The sequence below is a fragment of the Saccharomycopsis crataegensis genome (assembly GCF_037102585.1).
Source record: "Saccharomycopsis crataegensis DNA, jcf7180000000072, whole genome shotgun sequence".
NCBI lineage: Eukaryota > Fungi > Ascomycota > Saccharomycetes > Ascoideales > Saccharomycopsidaceae > Saccharomycopsis > Saccharomycopsis crataegensis.
This window is the reverse complement of record NW_027043819.1, coordinates 2,246,524-2,272,457: the sequence shown is the minus strand read 5'-3', so window position 1 is coordinate 2,272,457 and position 25,934 is coordinate 2,246,524. Positions and strand designations below refer to the sequence as shown.

Genomic DNA, 25,934 nt, shown 5'->3' with positions numbered 1-25,934 from the left:
TATCTTGAGCAGGCGCCTTACGATTTTTATATAATATTGCTATGCATATATTTTTTCTCCATTTTCGGGAAAACATTTTCTGTTGTTGAACTATATTTTATGAAGCAGCTTTCTTTTGTATTGGCGATGTAAGACAATAATTAGCAACTGTGGGAGTCCTTGAGTCAACATCTAAAATGCCATTTGATTGACCCAAATATTACATTCCAATAAGAATTATCAGAGCTTATTTTCGTAATTGAATACAATATAATGATATTGAATTAGTTTTTATCTAACTACTTGACATGATCCTTTTTTTTTTCAGATATATAGTAATTTATAATCGCTTTAGTGGCACAATGTTGGCCCAGTGCAAAGGCAAGTACAATTTCACCTGTCTATAACTTCTTCCATTCTTTTACTCCATAAGAGTTTATAGCTGAGTTATCATGTTTCATAGGTAATTAAACGATAATTTAATCAAAAATGTATTAAAAATAAAGAATGGAAAACTCCTCATGATTTTAGAAAAAGAAAATATCATACTCTTCCTGCAAGCGTCATTCATGCATCCGCCTAACACCCCTAGATCATATACTCACTTTTTTTATTTTTGCTACTTTATCAAATATATTTACCAGATAACATTTTTTTTCTTTATCAGTAAAAAGGAGCTATAATTGTCATTGATATTTTCCACTGCGTTTTTGAAATCTACCAACTGAAGACTCACCACAGCAAGAGCAATGTTATTGTCACCCAACATTACTGCTACATCGGCCACAAGTGGTTCTTTAAATAATACCGGCTCCCGTGACCCAGCGAGTAAGAGCAACGAGACAGAAGAATCAGGCGAGGATTCTGATATCTCAAATATTGCTACCAGAGTCAGTTTAGATCATCCTCATCATTTTATCCACCGTCTTGAGACAATTGCAAAACATTTGTCACATGTCACCACGAGGGATACGTTGACTATCAGTCCAGATGATTTCAATCTTGCAAGCATCCTTAGAAATTTTTTAAAAAATGCTGATATTCAAAATGTTCATCTTCGTTCTACTGGGGTGATGTTGGAAAATGTCTGTACTTTGGGTATCGATAGGTCCGCAACATTTGCAAAAACGGTTGGATCTCGATTCAATATTCCCGGAAAAGTTATGGAAAAGATCAAAAATAGAGGAAATCGAAAACCAACCAAGAGAATTCTAAATAATATCAACGGCATTGTTAAAGCAGGCGAAATGTGTCTATTGTTAGGTAGGCCAGGTGCTGGTTGCTCAACTTTGCTTAAAAACATTGCCGGAGAAGGAATGGATCAATACTTTTCCACCATTGGGGAAATTAGCTTTGATGGGATTTCTCTAAATGAGATGTTGAAAACTCATAAAAATGATTTTATTTACAACCCTGAGTTAGATGTCCATTTCCCTCATTTGACAGTTCATCAAACTTTAAAGTTTGCGGTTGGTTGCAAAGTTCCACAAGTAAGAGTTGCTGTAGTTCCTGGTGAGATATCTACAGACCAATATGTTAATTTTAAAGTGGATATGATTGCAACTTTATTTGGCTTGCGGCATGCTTATGATACTAAAGTTGGTAACGATTTTGTCCATGGGATTAGTGGTGGCGAAAGAAAAAGAGTATCCATTGCTGAAGCTTTAGCAGCTGATGGCAAAGTTTATTGTTGGGATAACGCCACTAGGGGACTAGACTCTTCTACTGCTTTGGAATATGCCACAGCTATTAGAGTCTTGACTAATGTCATGCATTCTACAAATTTTGTGACTATTTATCAAGCTTCGGAAAACATTTATGAGAAGTTTGATAAAGTAATGGTGTTGTACGAGGGTCGTCAAATTTATTTTGGTTCGACTAAGCACGCTAAGCCTTTTTTTGAAAAAATGGGGTTTGAATGTCCAAAACGTCAAACAACTGCAGAATTTTTGACAGCAATTACTGATCGAAATGGAAGATATCCTAGGCCAGGCTTTGAAAACAGAGTCCCGAGAAGTGCTGCTGAATTTGAAGCATATTGGTTAAAATCTCCTGAGTTTAGCAGCTTGAAAGATGAAATCAAACTTTATAAAGAGTCAATTGATGCCAAACACACCAGAAACCTATTCTATGAATCTTCGAAACAGGAAAAAAGTAAAGTCAATTCTTCTTACACCGTCAGCTATTTTCAACAATTGAAACTAAACCTCATTCGATCTTATCAAATAGTTATAGGTGATTTCACCTATTTGGCTACACAAATTACCTCTGATATCATACAAGCTTTGATAATTGGCTCTTTATTCTATCAAATTACAGATTCTACAACCGGAGCATTCTCCAGAGGTGGAGTTCTTTTCTTTGCTGTGTTATATTATTCTCTTGCTGGAATGGCTTTGACCTCCAATTCCTTCGCTAAACGTCCAATATTATTAAAGCAGCGGGGTTACTCATTCTGTCATCCATCTACCGAATTTTTTTCTTCATTTATTGTTGATCAAGCGTTTAAATTGATTGGCATCACTGGATTTTGTATCATTGTCTTCTTTCTCTCTGGATTGAAACGAGCTCCTGGTAATTTCTTTGTGTTTTACTTATTTACAATCCTCACATCGGCAACAATGAACTCGCTTTTCCAATTTGTGGCTCTAATGAGTCCAAACATATCTGTGGCAAATCCATTTGCTGGGCTAATTATTTTGAGCGCGGTTCAATATTCAAGTTATATGATTCAGTTGCCGTCAATGCAACCTTGGTTTAAATGGATCAGCTATATTAATCCCGTGAGGTATGGTTTCGAATCTATGTTGGTTGATGAGTTCCACAATGTTAATATGCCTTGCACGGTTTCACTTGTACCACAAGGTCCATATTACAATGATTTACCAATAACATATAAGACTTGTGCTTTCAGCGGATCACAGCCTGGTGAAAACTATGTCTCTGGTAATAATTATCTTAGAGTGGCGTATCAATATTATTTCAGCCACTTGTGGAAAAATTTCGGGATTTTAGTGGGATTTCTTATATTTTTCTTATCTATTGCTGGGATTGCATCGGAGTTCATTAGAACTGATAAGGTTGGTTATGATGTTTTGATTTTTAAAAAGACCAAAGAAACCAGGCAGATAATCCAAGAGCTCAGAATTGCTGCTCATAGAAATGAAGTTGATTATGAAAAGCAGAGCGAAGGCTCCAGTCCAATGGTTGACAATCTTGAAGAGAACCCGAATGTGAACAATATTATTAAAAGTACTAAAGTTTTTGAAGGTCTTGGAAGTGAAGATGTTTTCATGTGGCGAAATGTCAATTATGAGGTGAAATTGAGAGATGGCACTTTCAGAAAGTTGTTGCATGACATCCAAGGATATATAAAACCAGGAACCCTTACTGCCTTGATGGGAGAATCAGGGGCTGGAAAGACAACTTTATTAAATATTTTATCTCAAAGAGTTGATGTTGGAATAGTTACTGGTGACATTTCTGTCAATGGTGGTGTGTTAGCATCTTCTTTTCAAAGAAGAACCGGCTATGTTCAGCAGCAAGATGTTCATTTTTCGGAATTGACAGTTCGTGAATCTCTTCGATTCTCTGCGAGACTTAGAAGGCTGAGAGAAGTAAGTGATCAAGCAAAGTGCGAGTATGTTGAGGAAATCATCAAGATCTTGGGAATGGTCGCTTATTCTGATGCTATTGTCGGAAAGACTGGATACGGTTTGAATGTGGAACAACGCAAGAAGTTATCAATTGGAGTTGAATTGGTTGCCAAGCCATCGTTGTTATTATTTTTGGACGAGCCAACTTCAGGCTTGGACTCACAGTCATCATTTGCGATTGTAAAATTGTTGAAGGACTTAGCTCATGCTGGGCAAGCAATCTTGTGCACCATTCATCAACCTTCGGCGGTTTTATTTGAACAGTTTGATAGATTATTGTTATTGAAAAAAGGTGGCTATACAGTTTATTTTGGTGATATTGGAGAGCATCTGAGAATCATGTTGGATTATTTCGAGGCCCATGGCGGCAGAAAATGTGAAGAATTTGAAAACCCTGCTGAATATATTCTTGAAACCATTGGGGCCGGAGCTACTGCCACTGTCACTCAAGATTGGGGTAATAATTGGTTAGATTCTCAAGAATATCAAGTACTACTTAAATCTATGACCAATTTGTTTAGTACAACGTCGACTGCCAGGACAGGTGATGCTATTATCACATCACAAGATAAGAAGTTAAAAAAATTTGAAACCCCTTACTATTATCAGTTGGCATTAGTTATACATCGTGTTGCAAGACAATTTTGGAGAGATCCAGTTTACATAACGGGTAAATTTTTTCTACTGGTGATGGCCGGTTTATATATTGGCTTTACGTTTTGGGATGCCGACAATGGTATTATTGGAATGAGGAATGAATTATTTTCTGTATTTATGTCAATCATCATTAGTGTTCCGTTGATACAACAAACACAAAGTCGTGCTTTACAATCTCGTGAGGTATTTGAAATTCGTGAATCAAAATCAAATACTTATCATTGGTTAGCATTATTGCTTGCTCAATATATCAATGAATTGCCCTATCATTTGGTATTGTCGACGCTTTTCTTTGTGGCTATGTACTTTCCAGTCCATCGGAACTATAATTCCTATACAGTGGGAGTTTATTATATGTTCTATTGTATTATTTTCCAGCTTTATTATTTATCATTCGGCCTTTGGATTCTTTATATGTCTCCTGATTTGCCATCTGCTACGGTGTTGATTTCTTTATGTTTGGCATTTATGATCGCCTTCAGTGGAGTGATTCAACCAGAATCGGTAAGTATTTTTATCATCAGCACTATCTTTCTTCTATTCATAATTTTACTAACAGTAATTTTCCTCAGCAAATGCCTGGTTTTTGGACATTTATGTGGAAGATTTCACCATTTACATATTTTATTCAGATTTTCATGTCACTTTCTCTTCATGGCATTGATGTTCGTTGTCGGGAAAGTGAGTATGCCATTATCAATCCACCTTCCAGCAAAACTTGTGGTCAATACCTCGACCCATTCATCAACACCAGAGGTGGATATGTCAAGAATCCTAATGCCACAGGTAGTTGTCAATATTGCGCATATTCTTCCGGTGATCAATATTTAAAAACTATTTCCATTAGTTATAGTACATTATGGAGAAACTTTGGTTTTTTTTGGGTTTATATCTGTTTCAATTTGATCGCGATGGTTCTGATGTATTATTTGCTAAGGGTTAAAAGAATCAAATTGATTCCAATTAGTCACATCAAGCGCTTACTGGGGAAAATAAAGCCGAAAAAAAAATAAGATTTACATATTAAATAGTTATTTTTCTACTATGGCACGCTCATGGGCTTGTTTATATGAATTTGTTTTATTAAAACATATGTTACTAATGTTCGGGTCTTTTACTGGCTTTGTAAAGTGTTGGGGTGTTGGGGTGTTGGGGTGTTGGACTCCATGTTATGTGGGGGAACAGATAACACCTATAGTGCTAATCTATTGGGACACCTACTGAGGAAGTAAGAAAATAAATACACAGAACATCAATTGCGATTATTGCTAATAAAAATAATAAAACCACTACTATATGCAAATTATGAAGTGAGATTAATCATTCAACTTTTGGAGCATAAGGAAGACTCAAAGGAATAGCTGTGAAGTAGGAATTTTCATGTGTGGCCATCCCTGCCCACATCAAGTATAACCCATTAAATGAAGCCAATAATCCAAGAACACCACCAGCCTTAATTATATTGGCATTATTTTGAAAAGTACCAATTGCAAGCACCAAAATCCACACCCAGATTAAAAAAAACAAGCTAAAGAACGGCCATGTAGACTTAAAAGTGCAAAGCCAAATGACAAAGGAAAACATGAACCAGCCAGTCAAGAAGAATCCCAAAGCACTATGATATTCCTCCTCAGTGGTATATGAAGAAACTATTCCAAAAGCGTTACATAAGATAGCTCCGTAACTTAGCCAAAACCCACCAAAGCATCCTAAAGCAGTTCCGGCAAAGGTGTTGTCAACAATCAACGCCATTAAGCCAGAAATCACTTCGATAACCCCGCCGTAGAAAAAGCATGAGCCAATCAATATCGATTGATTGGAGGCATCTCTTGCTTGCACATGGAATAATGAAACAACGAAAGAACAAAAAGCAAAAGAGGCAAGTCCCATTGGTACGGAGTTGAGACCCCTTATAGGAGGCATTGGAGCAATCCCTGGGTTCAAATTCCCACCAAAAGCGTTGACCAACTCATCCTTGTGGAAGGAATATGGTCCCATGTGGACAATAGTACCATCTTCAGACGTATGGATTCGATTGATTTGTTTCTCCAAGTCTGGAGTGAAATGTCTAACTTCTTCGTCACCAAGCGTACTCATATTAATATTATTTCAGACCACAGCGATTGTATTTGATATTGTAAGTTTGGTTCAAAAAACATATGCAACAGGCGGTCTTTCACGGGCAGATAATGCCCTTTATAGTGTTGGGTGTATCTAGCAATGTCTGTGGAGTCGCTCATCCCACTTCGTACCCCACAGCATGCAGAGGTCCCTCCCGTCCGTTGAAGGGTGTGCGGCTTACCCCACTGATGCTGCAAGACCTGTCAGCTGTCACCTCACAACAAGGAAGAACCAAAACAAGCAATGACGGTGGGGACTGAAAACAAAAAAGCAAAAGGGGGAAAAAAAAAAAAAATAAAAAGGACAAGAAAAGAAAAGAAAGAAAGAAATAATAGCAGAGGGTTGTACCAATCCGTGATATCTCAAAAGTCTTTTCTTTTTGTGTTGGGTCGTGCCATACACTTGCATTATACCGGGTAATGAGCGCTAAGGGATCCATTACTATGATGTTTATACCAGTTAATCTCAACACAAGCCTGTTACATTGTATGACTATGTGGGACAATATTCCACGAAGAAAGTGCAGGTGCTTTTTGTTGTATCTGTTTCTAGGGATATCGTTCAAAATATATATGACGTCATGGCGTATGTGATAAACATGTCAATACCAACAGGTTTGTGCACAAAACAAAAAACATTAAAAGTGCACTTAAAAAATCAAATTCAAGTTCTTCCTAAGAAGACTTAGAAAGAAAAACAAAAAAAAATGAATCTACTTGGCCACAGTTACTTAAATTCGAATGGAAGAGGTATGTTACTTGAAAGAAAACAAAAAAAAAAATGCCAAATATAAAAACTCATCCATAGTCTGCTAAAAATTATATGAGTTCAAGTTATCTTTTTCTCACCGTCAAGATCGCTAGCACTACCTGAAAATGTTTACAAGTACTAGGATCATACTTCACTGTGTTGCGCTACCAAGTTAGGCATAGACCAACAAGTGTAGCCCAAAATCTTAGCCTCATAGCATAACCCTTCAGTTTCAATACCATCATAACCACCCAATGGCAAATTCCAATCTGTACCAATGACATAGAAAGGTGGGAACTGGATTCCCAATTTCCAAATTTCTGACTTTAAAAACAACACTGCTCCGCCCACAGAATCAATCTCTACCAACTCATTAACCTTCGCCTTCCTGTTTGACTTCAAACGGTTACTGGCATCAATCAAATGTTCCATTTTCCCCTCTTGATCCATTGGAACAAATATATACTCTTCATCTCGTGATCCCAGTTGATAAGCTTTCTGTTGAGATTTTTTCATCATTTCAAATTCTTCGGAAGTTGGAACTTTACGTGATCCTTTCCATGAATTCAAATCATAATCCTGTTGAATTCCTCGTTCAATTCTAGGAACAATTATATCTTTCTTGCTAGTAATAAACATAGAGATAGTGTCAGGATTGATTTCAATAATGTCAGAATCTATAGTCAAGATATATTTTTCAAATTCAAGAATACTGTTGATTAAAAAGTTACGAGACTTCGCAATTAATGAACGACGCTTTTTCTGGAATGATGGTTTCTGACGATCATCTCTACCGCTAGCATTATTTTCGTCCAAAAATGGGGCGTAAATCATCGTAACTTTGTTGAATTTCTTTTCTGCTTCGATTCTTTCATCTTGGAAGAAATCTCTCATATAGTTCTTGATCGTATCAAAATGATCCTTTGTAATACAAAGTAGCCCCAAAGATATTTTGCCATAATCCTCATTGAACCCATTTAATACATCATTGAAAAATTGGTCGTAAGTTCTATCCCTGCCGTATGGTGCACTACTAGAGATCAATGATACCAACAATGTGGATTCCTCATGATTTAAATTTTCGCCAGTATAATTGGGAAGATATTGCATAGAATATTTTTCATAGTAACTCTTCTTGTCCCCCAGGGATTTGAAATGTTCTTCGAATAATATATTGCCTTCAATATCTTTACTGTCCACTATTGTTTGAGAAACGTCATTTGTCTTTTGATATTTTGTACGATAATGATCAATTGTTGACGAGATTCCATTATGTGAATAATAGCTGTTGGAAATTAGGATCAAATTGAAAAGGAGGAATGCACCAGCAATGGCAATTACCTTTGTATTGAGCTTGACAGACCCGCCAAAGTTTAGCATGTTAGTACCACGGTTGTGTTATTGAGGCTATACGAGATCGAGATCTCAGCCAAACTTTTTATTTTTTTTTTTTTTTGGTTGGTGATTGCTGTCTAGAGCATATCGTGAAGGCAAATTAAGGGCGGGTAGTAATACCTATATAATATGTGCTTACGTAACAAGGGGGAACGGTTTTTTTTGTTTTTTTTACGAGTAGTTTAAATCCATGGCTACAGTTAGGATATCAGGCCATCAGACCAACATGTGGCAGCCCAGGAAGCACGGTAGGAAGCTCAGGACTTATTTGGCTTTTGTTGGGGTAATATTATTGGTGATTTTCATCAACTTCTATCAGATATTGGGGAATTCAGTGCACATCGCAAACCATGCATTGGCCAACTGGGACCATGAGGTATTGAATGATAATTTGAGACGTTTCAGCCAGTTCTGCCAGAATAATAACTACCAGTTCATTGGTAGCTCAGCTAAAGACTTGGTTGGCGATTCAAGTGGATCCATTGGAAAACCTTATGAAGTTATTCGCGAATCTTTCAATGAAGGTGACAAGTTCTCTGAGTATGAAACAATAATATTTTTGAATAATGATCAGCTTAGTGCTGGGTCAGGTTCAAGATCAACTTCAAGCCTTACCGGGAAATTCGACTACAAAAACAAAGTTGTTTTACTATCGAACATCATTGATCATAGTTCTTATGGAGATGCTGGAAGTCGGAACTTCAAACATTTCTTCAATGTTTTACACAAGATAAACTATGACAAACAGTACGTTACTTTAGGACTTCTGGTCAAATCAACGGTTGAGCTTGAACATATAAAACAATTATTGGTCGAATATTATGAAGCACTGAGTATAATCCAATTCTTTCGTGATGTTGAAGAATATAGGGATGGTGATGAATCAGACGATGAATTTGGAGGGAAATTTGCTAAAGTGGTACTTGTTCACGCTCCTTTCATTGAAAATTCTTTCAAAATCAATAGAGATTATCGTCATGAAGAAGCAATTCAGATAAAAAGAAGGTCAGTAATTGCTAAAGTAAGGAACTTTTTGATCAACACAGTGTTGTCAGACGAGAAATACTCATTATTTGTGGATAGTGATATCATTTCCATGCCAGGAAATTTACTCAACTACTTTATTAAATCTGGTAAAGACATTGTGGTCCCGAGGATTCAAAAGGGTAAAGATTGTTATGATTATGATCAAAACTCGTGGGTTGGAGAAAGAGAAGCACCAACCCCGGAAGAGTTGAAAAAGTTGAATGAAAACAAGCAGATCAAATTACAGAAATTAAAAGATGAAGTTCTTCAATCTAATAACGATTATGAAACTTTGCAGGAAATTGAAACCGAATTGGACACTGAGCGACAAAGATCTTCTTCATCCGATTCATCATCAAAAATCACTACTTTTATCGAGCAACAACAAGGGTTTGTTTATGTCCCAAGGCGCACGGACAATTCTAATCTTTTACTAGATTTATCCAGAAAATTAGAAATTAATTCAGAAAAAGCATTTCACTATTTCTATCCCATTGATTCGGTTGGTGGTGCGATCTTGTTTGTGAAAACAATGATTTTCAGACAGGGGATTCTATTTCCACCTTTATATATTGTGGGGACGTCTTGGGAAAGAATCGAAGGTTACGATGGAATTGAAACCGAAGGATTGTGTTATCAAGCCAAAATATTTGGATATCAATGTTGGGCGGCCCCTGATGTATTAGCCCAACATTATGACTCGTGAATTTCCAAAAAGGTTCTCCTTCATGTAAGTTGTTTTTAAAAAAAAAGATGTATTACTATTATCGCTATCGTTTCATTATTTTCATTATCGTTATTATTGTTGTTTCGCTTCTTATTTGCTATTTATCTATTACATTTCTGCTTTATTTTTCAATAACCTAATGCCTTATTATTATTATTATTACTAACTAGTTATGTAGACGCTTCTTCTCATTACCCACTGGCTCATCAGCTTTGCGTTTCAAACTATTAACGAGATCATCGACATTAGTTAGATGTTTACTGCCATAGTGATGACCCAAGCTGCCAATAGTCAATACATCGGAATCAGCACCTTTTAGTCTATTATTCATCTTCTTACTCAAACTATGCTTGATTTTGGTATTTCCAACAGCTCTAATGTTACCAGTACCCAACATTGAATTTCTGCCAGCCATTCCCAATCCAATTTCGTCTCCAAATTCAGTCATTACAGTATCCTCTTCCTTGCCAAACACCATTCTGTTCTGCGCCTTCTGTAAATCTGTCATTTGGTATTTCTCTTTCATTTTCCTAAATCTTCTCCCGCCACGTTTTTTGGAAGTTTTATCTATGGGGATCGGTAAGGCTTTAGGTCCAACATTATCTGGTGGTGCCATTAGCTTCTCTAGCTTTTTTTGAATCTCTTCCAACGTCTTGATACCGAACAGTCCGTCAGAGTTGGATCCGGCTAAATCCATCCTAGCAGCAAGCAAAAGCTTCCCAGAAACAATTCTCATGGCTTGCCTTTGAAAGTTCTCAGGAACTTCAGAAATGATCAGTGAACTATATAGGAACCCTTTTTGCCTAATCCCAACCTGCCCAAAGCCAATCTTCACTGGTTTCTTAGTTCCAATAGAAGGAATATTACATGATGGGGTGTAAGCAAGTTTATCTAGCCCACCACAGTAACTCATCAATTGGACTGCACAGTATGACCCAATAATCCTTGATAAATTGGGAGCATATGTCGACAATTTTTCGGAAATAAATTTCGTAATCTTTATCCGAGCAGCATCTAACTTTATGACGATATTACATGCATCAATTATAGAATTCATGATCATTTGAGGTAGGTTAGATATTTTTAACTCTAGAATGGACATGTTAATCACGAGAATTTTTTCCCCGGTAATGATTTTTTTAAGCTCAGAAGATTTAGAAGGAGCGTTACCAAGGTCATTGCCTATAATCAATAGGGTTTGACAATATTCCACGGGATCAACTACTATCGTTTCAAGCTCACTAAATTGAGGTGAGTATTGGGATTTGATAAAGCTATGGATCAATGAGATTTCGTTACCGATTTCTGACACAAATTCATTTGAAGTAACCAAAAAATCATAATGAGCATCGGTTGTCAGATAGTGATTATTAGTAAAATCAACTTGATTTTTCTCTAATGTATCAATTCTCTGCAATACTGGGTCTAATAACAGCAACAATTTCGTTATCGTTTTGATGGATTTGATGGATTTCATATCCAATCTTTGTATCATATCCTCAGTTGACAAGTTTCTTTCATTGTTTACCAACTCTTTCATCCTTGTTACTAATGCCTGATCGGCAGCATTGGCGCCATCATTTGTACTAGAGTCAATATTAATATTGCTTTCCTCATTATCCTTTATGTCTTGATCATCATCAACATTACTTACTGCCTTATCAACTTCTTGGATATCTTCGTCCTCTTCGTTTTCTTCTTCTCCACTCAACTCAAAATCATTCTCAAGGTCTGCTAGAAAATCTTCTTCGTCCACCATTTTAAGGTAATATATAAGCCAGAATGGGTCCTCGGCAGCCGTAATTCTATATGTTACTCAGAAAAGAAATTATTGATTGTGATGAGTTTTTTTGTTTTTTTGTTTTTTTGTTTTTTTGCGCACTACTGACAAAATTCTACGAAACTTGAAAGCTGGTTTAAAATAAACGGGAACGTACAAATTGAGAAAGTCTATAGCAGCAAAATAATTAAAAGAGAAAAAATTTGAAACATATCAAACTGTGACCTCTGAAAAAGATGACAAAAAAAATTCTTTAGAAAACGGGAATCATAAATAATTAACAGAAAAGAAAAAATAACAAAAAAAAATAATACTAGAAAATCAAGTCAAATAATCGAAGTTGGGGTGCTTGTCACCAAGAATTATGGCATCTCTTTCCGTGAAATCTTCGTACTTTTCTTTATATTGGCTTGTTCTTTTTATTTGGTTTTGTCTAGTACAAGTGACCAAGTAGGCGGTAGCCAGAGCCGCCGTAAGAGCTTGGAAGCCCAAGGAAACATAAAATGGAACTCTAGCCTTGCTCTCTTGGTTGTAAAAGGTGAATAAGGCAATGAGACCACCGATAGAACCAAAACTGATTTGCAAAGAAGTAACCATACTTTTACGGACATGACCACCAACATTCAAAGTGCTCCAACATAAAATCATTGGCAATGCAGCGTAACCACCAAGTGCCACCAAGAAGCAACCGGCGTATCTGGTGGCGCTTTCAGAATCACTTGGAGCAAAAATAAGGATAGATCCAACCATAGCAATCAATAAATTACCAAGAATGACAGGATATTTTTTACCAATAAAATCAGAAATGTGTGCTGACAAGTTGCACCAAATGAAAGCCACAACCCAAGGATAAGAACCGTAAGAGATATTTTTGGTACCGTTAAAGTCAACAGCAGACATGATCTGTGGTTCATGGAAAGCATAAACGTAAGTGGCGTACGAAATACCAAGGGATGAAATAGCAGGCAACCAAATCAATGGGTCCAGCAAACTTGAGGTAACATCTTTAACTTGGAAATCCAATCCATACCCAGATTTCCCGTTATAAATTTCTAACTTCTTGATCAAAAAGAAGGTTTCGTCGTCATCGAAAAATCTGGCCCCCTCTGGGAAATCTGGAAGAATAAAGAATAGAACAACAGCACTGAACATAGTCAATGATCCATAAACGATCAAAGCCCATTTCCAATTCATCCATCCATTATCACCGTTCAAATTCTTATTGACACCATAAGCAATAAGATTGGAGCAGATGCCAGCAAGACAACTGACAGAGTAAATTGCACTAAATCTTTTTTGAGACTCCTTTGTGGTATAGTAATGAGCTAAAATATAGAAAATAGCTGTTTCTGAGCCAGCTTGAACGATTCCGTGGAGGAAATGAAGACCAGTATAGGCAGCATAGTTTTTGGAAAACGCAGAAGCTAAAGTGTCAACACCATAAAGCAATACGGAAATAGAAATCCAAAAATGAGGTCTAACACTCTTCATCAAGATATTAGCAAAGAATTGGAAAAATATGTAAGGAGCAAAAAAGGCAGAGTAACTGGCATAGAGACTCAAGTTAGACATATGCAAGTCTTCTTCGATGCCAGCCATCTGAATGAACCCAAAGCTCGATCTGTTGAAGTAGGCCAAGAAGTAAAGCAAGCAGAATGGGGGAATAACACATAGGTCGATTTTTCTCAACAATTTCTTCTCATCTACATTATAGATTGATGCCAATTCCTTGATCTTGAGGTCTTTTGTTTCTTTGGAGTATTGAGGGATGTCAGCCAAATCGGAGTCTATCCCTGCGAAGGACACGACATTGTCGATTTTATTTTTATTCAAGTGATATGGTTCTTCTAGTAGTTCTTTTTGGGCGCCAGACATCTTGCCAAAGATTTCTTAAATATAATGCTATTTAGCTACCTACTGGAAGAAAGACATGGTTTTGCAAGGAGAAATTTATAGATATTTATATAAAGTAGCGGCCAAATTAATTGGATGCAACGCTTACGCATCCTTTGCGTGCAGAAGCAGCCCTCAGCAGCAGTGCTGAGATAATCTTCTGCCAAAGCCTTTTTAGTGTTGAATTTTACCTTCCGAAACAGAGCTATTCAAGACTAGTGCCAGCAAAACAAAGAGCAGCGAATATGATTCTGTAATTGGATGTTTATCGAAACATTTAGTCCTAAATCATAAAGCTATTACTGTGGTAGAGACCCCTCTTATGCTTTTTTCCTAGGTGATGGAAAATATTTCTTGAGTTAGGCTCACCCAAGCGTTCCCAAAATAGAGTTCGTTTACAATACCCGTTGTAGATCATAAAGCAGTACTGGTCGGTTTTCTTTATTACTGGTGATGGAAGCCACAGGTTGCAGCCCTTACAAGGATTGATCATCTAGATATACGTTATTCTGCTATGCCCCACTCATACTAAACGCCTTTTACCGAAAATGGCAGTTTGGGATCCCTTCAGAACCTAAGACACGCACCACCTATTGAGGTTTCCATACTTTGTAAATATCTATATTGCTTTTGCGTTTTTCACAAAAATCAATTAACTTGATGCTTCCAAAAAATGCTTCCAAAAACCTTTCCTGGGTTCAGTCTCTTGAAGCTTATGAAATTCTGAAATTCTTTAATTTTTTTATTCATGCTCAGATCTCATAAATTATCCTTAACAGGAATTTTAATAATAATAAAAGTTTTGTAATTGGAACACAAATGGACTACAAAAAGATCGAGAATCTATTGTTTTCTCTTCTGTTATTCCTTGTAACTATTGCAAGCTGTGGGTAAGAAAATAAAGGGGGCTTTGTGTGCCTGCTTCACCTGCGCTGATCCTTGTCAAAATTTTTCCTCACTCCTGTGAATTAGAATAACTAGCCTGGCAAAAATATTAATGGCGGGGAAGCGTAGCTTCGCTTTTCGTTCAATTTATTTTACATGGGGCAGTTAGTAATATAAGCTCCCTTTTAGGATCCTTGTTTGCTAATATAGGAAAGCCTGTCAAACTATAGTTCTTGATAATTGCATTTAAACATTAGTCCCCTTTTAACCATACCATGCATTCCATTTAAGCGACTTTTGATACATTTGATAGGCCCTTTTATGGCACTTTCCTCAAACTCCTGAGAACTAAAAAGGATATAAAGTATTGTGGGGTCCTAAGACTACCAGTAAGAGAAATAGGTAATAAAGCGATTTTTGAGTATATCAACCAAATGTCTCGAAGTTGAAAATTCTATGCTGGAAAAAACTCCATTTATTTAGTTGAGCACAAAGTGCTATGAAGAAGAAACAAGTAATATCTAAGAGCGAATTTTACTGATCTCAAAGATCAAAGACTCATTGTAATATAATATAAAACAAAGCTATAAACAAGAGTTTCAGCAATACAAATCAAGACAAGCTTAAGAAAAAAAAAGTCGATGCCCATCAATTAAGCAGATATAACCTTTTTCGTATATTTAGCTAATCTTTGTTTTAATTTGGATGTGATCTTCCATCAATTTAAATTGACATTTGTCAATCATTGCCAATTACATGATGTGTGGGGAAAAAAAATGAGAAAGGTAAAATTTTGATAAATATGAGTCAACTGGACTCATTAAATACACATTATTACTATCATCTATTCTTCAAATATTTAGTATCTTAAGCTTAAAAAATATCAACTTTATATTTATTAAATAAATGAGGGAAAAAAAAACCAAAGAGTTAAGCTAATAATGAGACTGGATTTCCTGACAGACAAACTAGAGAATAGGAAGAAAAATTTTCAGCAGTAAGACAATAACGATAAACAAAATCAATGACCAGAAAAGCAAAGTAGTATTATAATAAAGAAAATAGACTCACTAACTCGATCGTAATTTTTCATTATTATTCTGATTGGCTTTACTATTGAAAAACAGCATACATTTGATCCTATCTGCTTTTAAAATTTGTAGAAAACCATTACTCATAGTACAACAGCCAATTTCACAACTGATAGTTTTCGCAACACGAAGCAGCTATCAACGTTATACATAACTATAATAACATAAAGATACTATTTATTATCCAAATATTAAGGCTCTATTTTCGTATATTTTATTCATTCATTGTAAATCCTTCTTAACTGAAAATGTGTTTTTGATAGGGTACCAAGAGAAGGCATTACTGAGTCATCAGTTATTTCTGAAAAATACAAATAGCTTACTTTGATGATGCTAAGAATTTACAAATGAGTTTTGGTAACAATCATACTGCTATTCTTAAGTAGATAACTAAAGGAGCTTTGGTAGAACTCTGAAGTAAGAATTCTGAAAATTGATTTTTTGTTGCTCAACAGTGCAGTCGAGAATGTCATAAAACATTAGACGGCGAAAAAGCTAAAAAACAAAACAGCATAAATATCTGTTTTTCAACCATCACTACAAGTCTTCATTTTTCTTGACCCCATTCTTTTGCAAACCTCTATCCGGAATGATTTGATATATCAAATGGCTGTGCAATATATGCTTCACCTCCAAGGGCACATAACCAAAAAAAAACGCTTACAGAAAATTTCTGTATAAATTTGATTTGAAATACCACTTTTTCAATCATTTTCACCAACGACTAACGTATCTTGCCTTTTCAGTAAGATCAAAATGACAGATAATATAAACCCACCACCTGCTAAAAGTCCTAAAGGTGCTAATAATAATGGCAAACCAAAAAAAAGACATAATCAAAAATCACAAAAACCTGCTAACAAGGAAAGTCCCCACAATAATAAGCCTGCTGGTGAGAAGAGATCACCAGATTATAGAACCGCAGAAATAATTTCCTTGATTAATAAATTCCCACCAACTCAGATAAACGGCAAGGTTTTTGAGCCAGGCCAGAAGAAGGCTATGTCAAATTTTATCAAGAAGTCATTAACCAGTGAAGATGATATTTATTTGGTGATCAATGTTGTGCCATCAGATCCAGATTTTCCATTTGATCTAGACGCTTTGAGAATATCGCTAAATGTTCCAGTAAATTATCCTATGAAGAAAAATCGTGAGAATGCGACCAGTAATCGACCTACCATCACGGTGTTGAATGACGAAATCCCCAGAGGTATTACTATCAATATCGAAAGGGGATTCAACGGAATCGTGGAGAAAAGTTGCGAGAAGAAAGGGAAAGGTAAGAAGAAGCAAGATCCCGAAGGAGAGATAAAGATTGTCGGCGGGAATAATTTAGTGGGGATAGTACAAACTTTGGATCAATATTTGGCAAAATTTTTAGCTCAAAAAAAGAGAGAAACCATAAAGATAGTTAAAAGAATTAACAAAAACTCAAATATTATTGAGGATCCAAAACCAAAAGCTGAAGGTGATCTCAATTGGGATAGTTTCAGAAGCTCTGTTAGTAAGGAAGACATCCAAAAGCTAAACAAGTTGTTGGAAGATGTCAAGCATAGACTAAACATGAAAAACGAGAATAGATTTCTGTTATTCCAGAATTATCTGGGAATTGGCTATGTGTACAGCTTTTCACTTGATCCATCGATAATTAGAATGCTTGATTCATCGTTTGGAAAGCAGAGTGAAGAGTTTAACATAACTAAGGCTAAGCTCCTGTTTACGGAGCTAGAAAGTATTGTTATTAGAATAATGATTCCACTAGATTACAAAAACCAAACCATTGAAGTTACTTCATTTGGTCTACCGAATCAAAAAGATGAATTGAAAAAGTTTACGAGTCGATCAGACTTAGATTTCAGTAAAGGTGATGATAAGCTTTCATTGCTACATCAATTTTTGAATAATGTGAGAATTAATTTCAATGAGAGCTCCAAGGATTTGTTGGTTAAGGGGAATTATTCGATCTTATATTTGTTGAATTTCCTTAATAGCAGGATTTATGAATTGGGTTTAGATGGAAAACTTATATGATTTAAACAAAAAAAGGTCTAATATTATAAGTATTATTGTAGATTAATATGTGTACATGCGTATATGTGTATTTTAATTTAATATTATCATATCCCATAAATCACCAAGATTTGGCAATCTCATCTAACGCTTCATTCAACTTTTCACCAATGTAAACAATTTCTTGGAACGTGTTATAAAGTGGAGCTGGTGCCAACCTGATAACATTTGGTCTCCTCTCATCACCAATGATCCCACTACTTCTGATTTTTTCAAAAGTCATTTCCATTACGTTTTTTTCACTGATCTGTGATAATGGGAAAAACAACAATGATAACTGGGCTCCACGTTGGGTTGGATCATTTGGAGTGATGATTGTAAATAACGGCTTGGTAATTTCTGTATTTGGGAAAGTATCTTCGGGTTTCAAATAATACTTGGAACTGGTTAAAATTTTCTCCAAAAACTTAGTTAATTCAATAGATTTTTCGCGCAAAATACTTCTAGATTCGCTCATATCACCAGTAGGAGAGACAGATTTGAATACATCAAGCGAGGAGTGTAAAGCAACAACATCTATGACAGATGGATTGCTTTGTCTAAAACCAAGAGCAGTATTGATTGGGTTGAAAACTTCCTTCATTTGGAAACGCTCTGTTTCATTATTTCCCCACCAACCGGCTAATCTTGGAAGGGTCGTATTAGTGCTATACTGTTCATGGATAAAATAACCACCAATACCACCTGGACCCGAGTTCAAGTACTTGTAAGAGCACCAGCAAGCAAAATCAACTCCCCAATCATGTAATTCCAATGGCACATTGCCAACGACATGGGCAAGATCCCAACCGACAGTGAGCCCATACTTTTTAGCTGCATTGGTGATTAGTTTGATTTCAAATAATTGACCGCTGTAGTATTGAATACCAGGTAAACAAACTAACGCAATTTCATCGTGATGTTGTTCAATAGCTTTCAATATATCGGAAGTCTTCAAATAATAGCTATTTTTTTCCGGTTCTAGTTGAAGTAAATGATCTTCTGGTTTGAATTCCCTCATGCCACCACTAATGTCTTTTTCATGTAACTTAATTTGATTCAAAAAGGCATAATAATCGGAAGGAAAAGCACCCTTTTCGAATAATATTTTTGATCTCTTCCCATTAGGTTTATAAAAGACGGCCAAGAGAGTATTCAAGTTGCTGGTCAAAGTGCTCATCACACCAACTTCGGTTTCCTTTCCCCCAACCAACGGGGCCAACAATGGAACAACAGGAAAATCAATATTCATCCAACAAGTCTTAGGGTGGTCGAAATGAGCCTCAACTGCTTTTCCGGACCAATTATCCAATTCATCATTGAGATATTTTCTTGTTTGCTTTGGCATTAAACCAAGAGAATTTCCACAAAAGTATGTTGATTCAGTGGCTGGTTCAAACTTAGAGTTTTTGATCCCCAAAGACTTGAATGTCGGAATATTGAACTCAGATCTATGAGTTGGATACTTGGCGTCAAGTTCTTTGGCTGTTTGGCTTATTGAAGTCATTCTGACGAAGTCGAGACTAGATGATGCGTGTGGTTCTACAGTGAGACCCAATAATACTAGAATTCTATTGCTTTTCCGATTAACTTTCGGTGAGATGATTGGAAGGGAGTATTGTGAATAATATCTTCTTAAATAGTAGTCAGCAGTTGCTATCTAGAGGACTGATTTCAACTGCAAATATTTCGAGTCACAACCAAAAATTTCAAGAGTACTTTGCTAATAGGGGTGTTGGACCCGCTACTACTTTTCAGGGCGGGTCAACAAAAAAGTTCAAGAAAAATAGTCGAAGTGAAAATAACAAAATCTGATACAACAAGTTCACATCAAGTTGAAAAGTATTGTCAAACACCCTTTGTAAATGTCTGAAGACCAGAATCAAAACAAGGAGCTTCTGTCTGAAGCAACTGCTCAACCTGAACTGGCATTGATCAGCGAGGCTGGTCAGATAAATACTGAACAATCTGACAGCCAAATCCAGCAGCAGCAACAACAACAACCACAACAAAAACAAGAAGAAGAGCAACAACAACAACAACAACAACAACAACAACAACAACCACAACCACAACCAGAAGTAGAGCAACAACAAGAGGAAGAGGAAGTGCAAGAAGGGTTGCATGTGTCTTCTCTTGCCAACAGTGAAATGAAAGAAATTTCCATCAATCATGATGTTTCTGTTGATATTGATAATACTTCTGAGGAAGTAGAAGTTATGCCACTTTCAATAACAGTGCAGCAAATATCGTCATTCTTAGACTTACCGATTGAAGAAGTATCCAAATTAGATAAAAAAATTGTGGACGCGCTTTCTTTGAAACTTGTAACATTTGAAACATTACAGTCTGAGAAAACTCTTTTAAGTGCTCAATGTAATCAATCGGGAAGGGGTTTTCAAAAGAAGATTGAGAACTTGGTCAACAACAACAATGATTTGGCTTCTCTTAATGATAAATTGAAAAATGACAATAATGACTTGGATAACTCAAATAATCAATTGAATAAAAAAGTCATTGATTTAAACTTTGAAATATCCAAGTTGAAAAATGATGTTTCCAGTTTGAACTCCTCAATAAATAATAATACTGAATCATCGAAGGCGAAGTTGCATATTCTAACTAAAATCAACGAAGACAATTCTTTATTAAAGTCGGATATTAATGAGTTGAGGGAAACCAACGTTCAGCTAAGATCACAATTGATTTCTAATGAAAATACAATTCAAAACTTGAAGATTGAGAACGGCAATTTGGTTTTGAAAAGTGAGGAAGCTGTCAACAAATCAGTGTTATTGGAAAAGAATTTGGAATGGTACAAAAGTGAATTGGAAGGAAGGATTCAAGAATTGAGAAAACACAAATCTAGTTCTCTGGCCCAAATTGTGAAGTACCAGTCAAAGTATGATGAAACAAAGAGTGAAATTGATTTGTTGAAATCTCATTTGGAGTCACTTAAGGAAAATAACTCCTCAATACAAAAGAAGTATGAACAAGCAGTGTTCAAGTTTGATGAGGTTAATAATCAAATGAACATCGATTCAGAGAACTTTTTTAATGAAATAAATTCTAAGGACAAATTGATCGAGTTGCTAAAGAACTCAAACGAGGCGCTTAAAGAAAGAATTGAAGGCTTAAATGAGGAACACGAGAAAGAATCAACATTGCTAGCGCAAAAGGTGTCTAGTCTTCAAGAGAAGCTTAAGTCACAAACTAAACTCCTTGACGTCAAAGAATCAAAGATTCATGAACTTGAAAATACTTTGGATGAATTGACTAATGATGGTAATGCTGACGCAGACGGCCACTCTCTTAGCCTCAACCTTTCCGCAAAACAATTGGCTACGAAAGTAAAAGGGTTATCATTATCTGAATTATATTCCGAGTATTCTCTTCTTAAGAAGAAGTTAGTTGCTGAAAGAAGGTTGAAAGAAATGATGCAACAACAAATTGACAATTTTGTCGTTGAATTAGAGCAGAAAATCCCATTAGTTGAGGCTACCAAGAACAAGAATAGATTTTTAGAAAATGAATTGGTTTCTGTGTCGAGAATCTTGGAAGATGAATCTTATAACAGAAAACAATTAAATAAGAAAGTTGAAAACCTTCAGCAAGAAAAGAATAAATTGAACTTGACGATCTCATCATTGTTGAAAATTAAATTTGATTTATCTAAACAAGTCCAATATTTGCTTATTCAATTAACCTTGGCAAATGATAACGTTGCTGAACCGCTCACAGATTATGAGAGAGCTGAAGTTGAAAGAATCTTGAATGATAATCGTGTATCTGAAAAGTACCTTCAGCAAATTCAACATGAAGTTCAACAGAGTACTGGCTCAATGATAGAATCAGATACAGACCAGTTGATTTCTTCGAGATTAATAACTTTCAAAAATATCCATGAACTACAAATCAAAAATACTGAATTGATCAATGTTGTTAGAACTTTGGGCAGCAAGTTGGAATCTGAAGAATTACAAAAGCAAAGACATTTGACAGAAGTTGAGAGTTCCACTATTGAAGAGGCCAAAGAAGCTATTAAGACTCTTCAGGAAGATGTTAATTTATTAGAATTAAGATTGAGTTCCTCTGAACATGAAAAGAATCTTTATAAGAATATGGTAGCCGATAAACAGCCAAATAGTAGTGCTCTATTGTTAGAAAATGGTGAAATAAACCACGCAGTCATAAATAATGATTCTGAATTGATTCAAACTAACAAAAGACTCGAAAAGGAGAATCAATCATTGGAGAATGAATTGATTACCGTCAAGACAGAAACTAAGAAAATCATTGAAGACCTAAACCTCAAGATTGAAAACTTTAGATCAGAGAAATACGCATTGTTGGTTGAAGTATCTCAGTTGAAGTCATCAGAAACTATTTTACAATACCGTTACAAAAATGTCTCTGATGATCTCGAGTACAAATCTCAAGAGGTTGAAAAATTGAAAAATTTGAACAAACAATTGACTGATACTTTGAATAAACAGGATTCCAGAACTTCACAATTTGCAAATGATTTATTTGCTGTTAGAGCAGAATTGGACATCTCAAAGAATGAGGTTCGTAACTTGACTACTGAGAAATTGTTGATTGAGTCTGTCAAGGATAGAGTTGTCAAAGAGAGTGAAGAAATGAAATTGGAGAAGCAGAATTTGAACAAGTTCATTGAAAAATTGCAGCAAATTAATCTCGGCAGAGAAACTGATTTCAAGATAACCAATGAAAGATTGTTAGAACAGGTTAGAAAGTATGAAGAACAGTTACAAACAAATATTGATAAGATTGGTAAACTTGAAGAACAAATCAAACACAGTGAGTTGAACCAACGCAAGGAGACTAAATCATACCAAGAAAGGATTGATAGTTTGAATGCGCAATTATTTAAAACCAAGGATTCATTGAATGTTAAGGATGCTGAATCGGAAGTCTACAAGAACAAGGTCGACTTATTGGAGAAGCAAATTATCTCATCAAAGACGTACATCGATACTATTTCTAAATCTCGTGTTGTTGGACAAGATAAGGAAGATATATCTGAAGAAGATAATTTGAAGGAACAGATCAATGAATTGCAAAAAGAATTGGCTGATGCCAAGGAAGATTTCTTGAGTGCTAATAATGATATTGAGCATTTCAAGACTATTGCAAATGCTGCTGAAAAGTCCCTTGCTAGCTTGAATCAAACTTTTGCAGACTACAAGAAGCAATCTGAGGCAGCTGTTAGTGATTACAAAACTAATATTGAGGAGTTGGGTCAACAAATCGAAAAATTAAATGGTGAGAAGAGTGTTTTGGAAAGCAAGTTGAAAGATTACGAAAATTCTCAAACACAATTGAAACACATCATATCAACTTTGGAATCTAAAGTTAAAACCACAGATAAAATCAAGAGTGAATTTGATGTTAAAATTGATGAAGTTAAGAAAGACTTGTGTAGACATGTTAAGTTGGAAAATGAGCAAAAGGCAAACTATCAAAACGAGTTAACCAAACATGCAGAAACTATCAGAATAAACCAACAGTTGAAGAAAGAAAACGAAGCCTTTGCAGTTAACGTCAAGCAGCTTGACATGAAAATGTCAGCTATTAATAAGTCTTTTAGTGACAGCAAAATTAGTTGGGAAGCTCAAAAGAATGATTTGAATGAACAAATTGCTTTATTGAATGTTAAAGTAGAAGAGTACATTGATCAAAACAAATTTTTGCATAACCAATTGGAAAATACTACGAAGGAGAAAATTGCTTTAAATAGTGATGATATAATTGATGATGATGGCGCTGGCGAATTCCAGAAAATTATTGCCTTCCTCAGAAAGGAAAGGGATTTGCTATCTCTTGAATTGGAATCTAAAAATCAAGAAAATGATAGAGTTATCATAGAGTTGAATAAATCCAAAGATCAGTTGGAGGCATTGAAATTGGAATTGAACAATTTGACAGTATCCAACAATAATGTGGACACTATCAAAAAGGAAAACGCCGAATTGTCTAAGAAGTTGAATGATTTAAACATCTTGCGTGAGAGTAATTCAGTTTTGAGAAATGAAATCTCTATGAAGGATAGTCAAATCAGTGAATTAGAAAACACCAAGAACTTATTGACGGCTGAGAAGGTGCCAATGAGTGATGCTCTTGTTAGATTGAAAAATGAAGCTGCAATGAAAGATCAAGAAATTCAATCGCTAAGTAAAGAATGTGCCGAATGGAAATTGAGATTAGATGGAATTTTGAGCAAATTTGATAGGATTGATCCAAATGAATACGAAACTTTAAAAAAAGAAAATGAAAACTTGAAAGGTGAAATGGAAAAGGCAAACGACTCCAAGGTTTCATTAAGAAATAAATTCAACACTGCTCTTAAAGCAAGATATCAGGAAATTAAGGATTTGAAGGCTTCTAATGAGAATTTGGAGAGTGATTTGAAAAATAAGGCCACCGAATTTAGTATGAAGGTTAACGAACTAAATGCTAAGATTGCTACCCTTGAAAAGCAAAAGAAAGAGTTGATTGACCGTGCTACGAACAGTAATAACAGATCAACCAGTAATAATAAGGCAATGAGAGAATTGAGCCTTAAAGTAACTGAAATGGGTAAAGAATTGGAATTGTCAAAGAGCACAATCGGTGGCTTAAATGTCAAGATCACGGACTTGACTAAAGAGCTAGAATTTTCAAAGGCCTCAGTTAATAGCTTAAATGCTGAAAATATTGAATTTGACAAAGTTATCAATGATTTGAGAAACGAAAAGTCTCGAATGGAAAAATACCACGCCGAAGTTTTGGCTAGATTACAAGAGGATATAAAAGCTAAAGAGGCAAAAATCGAGAGTTTGTTTACTAAAATGAAAGAAGGATCAGCTGGCGTTGACATTCCAATTTCCGTTGATAAAAGTGAGGAATTGAAGAGGATGCAAGATGCTTTTGAAAAAGAAAAGCAAGAGCTTACTGTCAATTTAACTAAGAGTAAAATTGAGGAGATTGCAAAATTAAGAGAAGAACTTGATAGACTAAAGTCATCTGAAACCAAAATTGATGGTGGAAGCCTTGATATCGAACAAGCGAAAAAGATATGGATTCAAGAACAAGAACCGATAATCATGCAACGAATCGAAACAGCAAAAGATGAGTTACGTGATAGAATTGAGCGTCCAACCAAGGAAGTTGTTGAAAAACAAGTTAACGCTAAGGTGGAGGAATTCAAGCGGAAGCACTCTGAAGCTAAGCTTTTACTTGAGAAACAAATGAGGGAATCATTTGACAAGAAAATTAAGGATTTGGAAAAGAAGCACAATGACGATGTGGCAACGATTACTAATGAGTATCAAAAAAAATTGAAAGAAGCAAACACAAATAAATCTCAGGCTACTCCGGAAGAATTAAAGAAGATGAAAGAATTCTTCGAACAAAAAAAGAAGGAAGAAATCAATGAAATAAACAACAAGCATCAAATTGAATTGAGTAAAAAGTTTGATTTGGGCCAAAAATCTGCTGCTATCAAGACGAGAATGATGGAAACTAAGCTTAAGAAGATGGAAGAAACCCTTAAAAAGTATACAAGTGGAGGTGATCCCAACAATATTGATGTTAGCCCACTAAAGGAGGTAAGGCCTAAAAATCCATCACCAAATAATATTGAATCTTTGACCAAGAATACTAGTAGGCCTCCTATCGATTTGCCATCTATCCCAACTAAATCCCCCTTGAAGCCCGCTGTTTCTAAAATTAATATTGACAATACTAATGCTTCTAACAATACCATTCAGGCATCATTACCAAGTATTGTATCTAGTCAATTAAATGACAAGAAAAGGGCAGCCGAAGAAACTGTGGAAATGTTCAATGAAGAGAAGAAGCCAAAAACAGAGTGAATCCTGAATATTGTATTCATGTTTTTTTTTTTTTTTATTTTTTAC

The 25,934-nt window shown here is 35.6% G+C and overlaps 9 protein-coding genes across 9 annotated transcripts; 4 read left to right on the top strand and 5 right to left on the bottom strand. All coding sequences in view use genetic code 12, as the record gives it.

Annotated features, from left to right (window-relative positions):
* Window positions 1-728: 728 nt before the first annotated feature.
* DASC09_008420 (uncharacterized protein) lies at window positions 729-5,305 on the top strand (the record flags this gene model as incomplete). Its single annotated transcript, XM_064994445.1, has 2 exons — window positions 729-4,796; window positions 4,865-5,305. 2 exons carry the CDS (start codon window positions 729-731, stop codon window positions 5,303-5,305), a joined length of 4,509 nt encoding a protein of 1,502 aa, XP_064850517.1.
* A 307-nt stretch (window positions 5,306-5,612) lies between these two features.
* Window positions 5,613-6,389, bottom strand: DASC09_008410 (acetate uptake transporter family protein; the record flags this gene model as incomplete). The annotated part of the gene is made up of 1 exon (XM_064994444.1): window positions 5,613-6,389. One exon carries the CDS (start codon window positions 6,387-6,389, stop codon window positions 5,613-5,615), a length of 777 nt encoding a protein of 258 aa, XP_064850516.1.
* Window positions 6,390-7,307: 918 nt separating this feature from the next.
* DASC09_008400 (uncharacterized protein) lies at window positions 7,308-8,543 on the bottom strand (the record flags this gene model as incomplete). The annotated part of the gene is made up of 1 exon (XM_064994443.1): window positions 7,308-8,543. The coding sequence occupies one exon, from the start codon at window positions 8,541-8,543 to the stop codon at window positions 7,308-7,310; it is 1,236 nt and encodes a 411-aa protein (XP_064850515.1).
* Window positions 8,544-8,748: 205 nt separating this feature from the next.
* On the top strand, window positions 8,749-10,290 carry DASC09_008390 (uncharacterized protein; the record flags this gene model as incomplete). The annotated part of the gene is made up of 1 exon (XM_064994442.1): window positions 8,749-10,290. One exon carries the CDS (start codon window positions 8,749-8,751, stop codon window positions 10,288-10,290), a length of 1,542 nt encoding a protein of 513 aa, XP_064850514.1.
* Window positions 10,291-10,477: 187 nt separating this feature from the next.
* Window positions 10,478-12,070, bottom strand: PRP31 (U4/U6-U5 snRNP complex subunit PRP31; the record flags this gene model as incomplete). Its single annotated transcript, XM_064994441.1, has 1 exon — window positions 10,478-12,070. The coding sequence occupies one exon, from the start codon at window positions 12,068-12,070 to the stop codon at window positions 10,478-10,480; it is 1,593 nt and encodes a 530-aa protein (XP_064850513.1).
* A 342-nt stretch (window positions 12,071-12,412) lies between these two features.
* Window positions 12,413-13,966, bottom strand: DASC09_008370 (uncharacterized protein; the record flags this gene model as incomplete). Its single annotated transcript, XM_064994440.1, has 1 exon — window positions 12,413-13,966. The coding sequence occupies one exon, from the start codon at window positions 13,964-13,966 to the stop codon at window positions 12,413-12,415; it is 1,554 nt and encodes a 517-aa protein (XP_064850512.1).
* A 2,750-nt stretch (window positions 13,967-16,716) lies between these two features.
* On the top strand, window positions 16,717-17,994 carry DASC09_008360 (uncharacterized protein; the record flags this gene model as incomplete). Its single annotated transcript, XM_064994439.1, has 1 exon — window positions 16,717-17,994. The coding sequence occupies one exon, from the start codon at window positions 16,717-16,719 to the stop codon at window positions 17,992-17,994; it is 1,278 nt and encodes a 425-aa protein (XP_064850511.1).
* Window positions 17,995-18,094: 100 nt separating this feature from the next.
* BNA5 (kynureninase) lies at window positions 18,095-19,519 on the bottom strand (the record flags this gene model as incomplete). Its single annotated transcript, XM_064994438.1, has 1 exon — window positions 18,095-19,519. The coding sequence occupies one exon, from the start codon at window positions 19,517-19,519 to the stop codon at window positions 18,095-18,097; it is 1,425 nt and encodes a 474-aa protein (XP_064850510.1).
* A 358-nt stretch (window positions 19,520-19,877) lies between these two features.
* On the top strand, window positions 19,878-25,889 carry DASC09_008340 (Mlp1 protein; the record flags this gene model as incomplete). The annotated part of the gene is made up of 1 exon (XM_064994437.1): window positions 19,878-25,889. The coding sequence occupies one exon, from the start codon at window positions 19,878-19,880 to the stop codon at window positions 25,887-25,889; it is 6,012 nt and encodes a 2,003-aa protein (XP_064850509.1).
* Between the last annotated feature and the right edge of the window lie 45 nt (window positions 25,890-25,934).